This window comes from Chelon labrosus (genome assembly GCF_963514085.1).
Source record: "Chelon labrosus genome assembly, chromosome: 19".
Classification (NCBI taxonomy): Eukaryota; Metazoa; Chordata; class Actinopteri; order Mugiliformes; family Mugilidae; genus Chelon; species Chelon labrosus.
This window is the reverse complement of record NC_140352.1, coordinates 19,930,715-19,937,321: the sequence shown is the minus strand read 5'-3', so window position 1 is coordinate 19,937,321 and position 6,607 is coordinate 19,930,715. Positions and strand designations below refer to the sequence as shown.

Sequence of the window (6,607 nt, the reverse complement as noted above, 5' to 3'; positions counted from 1 at the left end):
CAAGCCTGGGTTATCCTTGGGTACAATTTCCAGACGCCTGAAGGTGCCACGTTCATCCGTTTAAACAATTATACGCAAGTATGAACGCTATGGGAACGTCTGGCTCAGGAAGGAGACGGGTTCCGTGCTTTGGTGCAAAATGTGCGTATCAAGCCCAGAACAAAAGCCAAAGACCTTGTAAAGATGCTGGCACACGCTGGTAACACGAGTGTCAGAGAGTCATGTACCCGACATGGGCTGAAAGGCTACTCGCCCATTACTCCAAAAGAAACATAAAATAAACATATTATAGTTTGCAAATGTGCGCACAGGGATAAAAACACTAATTTTTGGAGACGTGTCCTGTGGTCCGATGAAACTAAAACTGAACTGTTTGGCCATGAAGACCAGCGTTACATACAAACCTGAGAACACCATCCCAACTGTGAAGTGCAGGTTTGGCAGCATCCTGTTGTGGCGGTGTTTTGCTGCAGGAGGGACAGGTGCACTTCACAAAATAGATGGCATGAGGAGGAAAGAATATTATGTAGAAATATTGAAGCAACATCTCAGCCAGGAAGTTAAAGCTTGGGCACTAATGGGTCTTCCAAATGGACAAGGACCCTTAGAACACTGCCAAATTAGCTACAAAGTGGCTTAAGTCAATGTTTTGGAGTGGCCATCATAAAGCCCTGATCTCAATCCTATAGAAATCCTATTGTGGGCAGAGCTGAAAGGAAGTGTGCGAGCAAGGCAGCCTACAAACCTGACTCAGTTATACCAGTAAGAGTTTTATTAACAGATTACGGAAAAACATATCAAATGGTATGTGATAAACATGACTGCACATGAAATCCATGACTACATTACCCAGGAATGGTTGACTATCAATTATTATACAGTCTCAATTTCTAAGATTGAGAAATTGGTGTATGTAGTATATTAGTGTCCTCTAAACTCTCAAGGCACCAGAAGCTAAGATGACCTACACATACTGTACGTGTAGCACATCCGTACTACAGAGAGATGCTAAATTTGTCTTTAGTTTTCAGCATTTACTTGTCTCTTTTCTTTTCAGATGACCAATAACCTGAAAAAAATGAAGAGATACAAGTGAATTAATAAGATACCATCATTAAATCTACCCTTTAAACTTCACCTCTATCAATCACATTCATTCTGTCTCTCCACACGGATCTCAAGCTGCGCCTCCTCCTACACACCTGGGCCAGGAGGAGGACAGGACAGCCCCTGTTCACAGTTTAGCAGATTTAGAGGAGGCTATACCCAGCAGCGTGGAGAGGTCATTGGCTGAGGTGAGCCACGCGCCGCCATCCGCCACCAGGATGGCTCCGGTCACATAAGAAGATGCTCGGCTGGCCAAGAAAAGAGTGCAGTGGGCCATCTCTGTCTTGTTGCCAGCTCGCTGCAAAGGAATGGACTGGAAGGCGCCAGCAGCTTCTCCTGTGGGGCCACCTGAGAGTTTAAAGGGAAATCTTCATTTGCCATTACTTGTAATTAACGTCATATGCAGTTTTCTTCTGTTTGACATGAGCCCTTAAGTACTAGCTAAGTAATGAATATTTGACAACATTTAAATATTTAAAACTCCCAAAAGTCTGTTTCTGGACAAGATCCCATACTTCATAAAACAGACATCCATTAAATAACTGTTCAGTTAGTTATTTAGCCAGTATAGTGTTACCCAGTCTGCGGAAGCCCTCCGTGCCAGAGACAGGACCTGGAGCCACAGCATTGACTCTCACCCCATTGGGCCCCCACTCCACAGCCAGGTGCTTGGTCATGGCATCTGGGATGAGACGAGCAATGTGAAGTTATTGCTATCTCTCTTTGATAGTGTTACAACATAACACTAAAAATGCTCTTACCATTTGCTGCCTTGGCAGAGCCGGCATGAACCTGCAGGGCCTGTCCTCTGTATCCAAGCGTTGCCGAGATGTTGACAACGTTGCCACCATGATCCTTCAAAACAAAAATGACAAAACACTCATAGCTGGCGAAATAATAATAATAGTAAATAATATTATGAGTGTAATATCTGAGCTTTACTGCCCTCTTCTGGTGACCACAGCGAGTTACAGAGATTGAATCATATAAACTATTGAAACCAGTTACATTCCAGATACAATATTATCAAAAACGTACTAATACAGTTTTAACTTTTAACAGAACTCTGAAATACTGTGACACAGAGAAGACATACTGTACCTTGAACCACTTCTCATAAACCACCTTGCTGGTGTTGAATGTTCCCATGGTGTCTATCTCCATCACTGTCTTGAAGGCATTGAAGGAGAGTGAGGTAGCAGGGCACAGGAAGTTTCCTGCAGCATCTGTGGAAAAAAACGGCATCGATCGTAACCAGAGGTGTGGAACTCGAGTGCACTTGGTCTCGAGCCTACAGCTCCTAAATAAATAAAAAAATACCGTAATCGCAGAGAGAATGGAAGTTATTATTGATTAAAACAAAACTTTGATTAAAAGGAAAAAGGCAATGCCCACATTTCCAGTTTTAGATTAAAAAATTACTTTTTTAAAAATTACTGACAAAATTATTGCATTACATTTTGTAAAAAACACATGTTTAGGACTTGAAAGTCAAAGTATAAGACCTGACTCAATACTTAAGTGGAAAGAACTGAGACTTGAAAAGCAACAACCTGGTCCCACCTCTCATTGTAACCAAGGCAAAATTATGATACACTACTAAAAAAAAAAATTATAAATGCATCATTAAATCCTTAAATGCAATAATAACATGGCTCACTAATGACGTAATGATCACCTTGCATAGACAATCACTTCATCAGATAACTAAGAATCTTTGTAGTGATGCAACAGAGGGGGTAAGGGCATGAAGATAGAAGATAAAGATAGATGCAGCGTCAGGAAAGTTGATGATTAAACCAAAACCTTTCACTCCAGACTTGTGCTTCATTTGCTTACTATTCAGCCTGCAGAACTTAAAACGAATTTGGACCTTTGTTGGCCAAACTGCATTCAAGTGTGAGAGATTTTGTGCAATTTAACGTCCAAAAAACAGAGTAAATCAGCTCCAAACTGCACATAAGAGATCTCTTTTATCTATCTTTATCACAAGTGGTATACGTGTAAGATGTCACATACTGTTAATAAGGATGTCTACACGGCCAAACTCCTTCAGCGTCTCGTCCACAGCAGCAGCAATGCTGTCAGGCTGCCTCACATCAATACGCAAAGGAAGACAGCGGCGTCCTGACACAGCAGACAGCTTTTTAGCTGCCTAGGGAGACACGTTCACATTATGAGAGGTCCAAACACTGACATTTGGTTTACATTTAATGGGTCTGTTATGGCTGTGGAAACCGTAAAAAGAAACAACCTCTTTGAGCTTGTCTAAGTTCCTGCTGGCTATCACCGTGTCACAGCCGTGCCTGAAAGAAAGACAGGAACAAAACATAACACCGAGGAGAGACACAGAAACAAAAAGTAAGAGGACACAGTGTTTTATTTTGATTAGCACATGAAAAGGCAGCTAAGGCTGAAAGAGAGACGAGGGAGTAACTTATTGTGAAACAGTCAGGGACAGGAGGCAGAGAATGCAAGGTCGTGAGTATTATGACCGGCATTGCAGCGATAACAAAAAATGTTTTGAGGAAGAAATTAGTCACAAAAATGGTAGCTTCATCCTCGGGGGAGCCTCCAAACCACAAATCAAAATACACTTTAAGGTGTGTGCTGATTTCAATAAATAGAAAACTATTGGCTAAAATATTGAACGTTTGTTGAAATGATGAAAGTCCGTCAGATAACAGCTATGCCACTGGAGTACGGGGTCAACGGAGCATTTTCATTTATTTATTTTTTTACGCTTTTGAACTGTAGTTGTTGTGAACTTTAAACTGCACTCATAACAGAAGTGCCATCTCACATATTTTGGAGTTAAAAACAACACTATAATCCCATACTACACATGCATCAATGGCACATGTGCATGTAAGAGGGGTGAAATCTGACTAAACACTGATATTTCTGCATTTCATGCTACAAAGAAACAGACGGTCCTTCTGACCTCATGAAGATTTCAGCGATACGGAGTCCAATTCCAGATCCTCCACCCGTAATAAAAGCAACCTGATCCCTGAAAAACAAGCATACTTCATGTAGTTGCAGTGCAAAATACAGTAAAGCAATTACGCAGGTTACACACGGTAATTGGAAAAGCATCTAAATGAAAACCTTTTCATGCTTACTTGAGTAAATCTGGACTGTAGATGTATGTGTATGATGTCAGGCAATCATCTGTACCAACATCTTCAGGCAGCTGCTCTCCTTGTGTTTTTGGTTCTGCCATGCTGATAAATGAAGTCTGTCAAGTATATGGAAGCTCACTGGCATTAAGATAATGCGAATCCATTAAATGAGATGTCTGTGTAAGCAGGATAACGTTAATAAAACAACAAATTGTCAGATATATAAAGGACCAGCGTGCAAGATTTAGTACCATCTAGTGGTGAGTCAGCAGACTGCAACCTTACCACCTCCCTTTCTAAATGTGTAGGAGGGTCTACAGTATTTGCTAAAAACAAAAAGTGAAAAATGTAAAAGATCCTCACTAGAGCTAGTGTTTTGTTTAACCATTATGGCCTACTGTAGAAACACAGCACCGAAAATGTCGGACTCTATGGAGGAGAATCCTATGTAGATGAGAAGGGCACATTTTAACTATTCTTATTTCAGGGTGATTTGGCACTAATAAAAAAAGCAACGGCAACCTCAGGGGCTGAAAAATGAATACAAAGCAGGAGTGCAGTTCCCCAAATGGCCACTAGATGCTGGCTCCAAAAATGAATCGGTCCCTATTCATGGGTTTCATCAGGTCCCTTTCCACAGGTGTTTTAATCAAGCACCATGCAGTCTACATTCATAATCTAGGTGCTTGATTTTAAACACCTGTGGAAAGGGACCTGGTGAAACCCATGAATAAACCTCCATGTTATAAAGCCCAACTTGACACCTTAAATTAACACGTCTACAGCATGGTAGAAAAACAGTTTTGGTATCATTAGTTGTCCCGTTCATGATAACTCGCGTTTAAATGTGTGCATAATTAAAGTGACTTTTGTGCCTTCACGGGCAACTAGCCGTTTGTCTAGATGTCACCGGCTCACGTCAGCTCCACTCGAACTCCACCTGTCTGACCATAAAAATGATCAGAGACGTGGATCAGAGGAGAATGAGCGGTTTGTTAGGTAGCGAGAGAAATAGCTATTTGTCAAGCAGTGTCAGGCACTGCCAAGATGGCGACGGTCAGAGCCACCACACTGAGCTTCAAAACCACTCTTCAAGAAACCTATGGAGGGTTCCTCCCTCTTTATATACAGCCACTGAGGCATAACTTTATTATGAAAATGATATTTCTGTCGCGCACACACCCCAAAAGTGGACCTTTGTATTTGACTAAAAGGGTTGCATTTTACTTTATTTGTGTGCACATGTGACTTTACTCCTGCCACATTACAGAAGAAAATATGAAAACAAACTGAATGTCCATTAAAAAATACATGTTAGCGCTAACAGACTGACCAATTTGTTGATCAGTGTAAGACCCCCTAAAAAGGAGTTTACACTCAACCCGAGCTTAATCGGTTTGAGTGTAAACCTTCACTCAAACCGATTAAAAGACACTGATTTACTGACCTCACTATTCTGCAACTCAAGGCTTTAAACGGGTTCAAACCCTAAAACAGACCTCAACACACATGTCCACAACACTCTGCACTCTGCAGGGTGTCCCTCTCAGGTTTGTACGTTAGTTTTCAGCTCACTATAACATGCATCTGGTCAACATTACAAGCCTTAACTTCTCGGACTTCACTGAAGTTCGGTTGTCAACCCGCAGCTGTTACCTGTAGAAGAAAAGTCGTTTTGCAGCAACCCAAAGAAAATCCGTCCAACTTCTCGTTTACCCAACCTGCACAAGAAGCACTTATCTAAGTCTGACCAGGGAAATCTGCGTTTATCGCTAACTTCTTAGATGTTTTTTTCTTGTAGGAACGACCTGTACCTTGGACGTTTACTTTTTCGCCATCCTTCAGTGGCGCATTGTGGGTAATGAAGTCCGCCCGGGTTGCGTTCAAGAGCACAATTCTCTCCCTGTCCTGTTCACAGACTGTAGCTTATGGTCCTAGCGCCTTCTAGTTGGTGGAGTATGTAACAAGTAGAATATATAAGTACAACTGGATTGAAATTTAGAAATGATGCGGACACTAAACTTTTAGAGGTCAGGATTTGTGCTCGAGAGAGATTGTTTCGGCGTCGTGTTCTCTGTAAGACTGTACGGTTTCTGAGACCAAAGGAAAACCCAGTGATGCTGTTGATCATCAACAATCATTTTCTAGGATGGCACCAGAGAGGGTCTCCAAGTGTAAACCAACACTGAGTGAAACAATCAACGGTCTACAGTTTCAGGGTCGATGCTGATCAGAGTACATTAGCACAGAGTGGCCCATATTGATCCCTACTTTGGGAATTACCACCGGAGAGAGCCCTATGCAATGGATCCCTCAAATACTTTTGGGATGGATATTTTTCTTTGCACGTAGGCTGCATGTCTGAGAGGTTCGGA

General features: G+C 41.7%; 1 protein-coding gene across 5 annotated transcripts; it reads right to left on the bottom strand.

Moving 5' to 3' along the window:
* Positions 1–535: 535 nt before the first annotated feature.
* decr2 (2,4-dienoyl CoA reductase 2, peroxisomal) lies at positions 536–6,079 on the bottom strand. Of its 5 annotated transcripts, none has more exons than XM_084567120.1 (10): positions 6,047–6,079; positions 4,233–4,348; positions 4,052–4,120; positions 3,362–3,413; positions 3,127–3,262; positions 2,209–2,333; positions 1,869–1,962; positions 1,685–1,789; positions 1,267–1,455; positions 536–1,069 (listed from the first exon to the last, which is right to left on the bottom strand). In XM_084567120.1, the coding sequence occupies exons 2-10, from the start codon at positions 4,331–4,333 to the stop codon at positions 1,035–1,037; spliced, it is 906 nt and encodes a 301-aa protein (XP_084423246.1). In that variant the 5' UTR covers positions 4,334–4,348; positions 6,047–6,079; the 3' UTR covers positions 536–1,034. The 5 variants fall into 5 exon arrangements, with proteins under 5 accessions (XP_084423246.1, XP_084423248.1, XP_084423244.1 ...); XM_084567122.1 differs by having other exon boundaries at positions 1,203–1,455; positions 5,889–6,073; XM_084567118.1 differs by having other exon boundaries at positions 5,889–6,073.
* Positions 6,080–6,607: the final 528 nt, after the last annotated feature.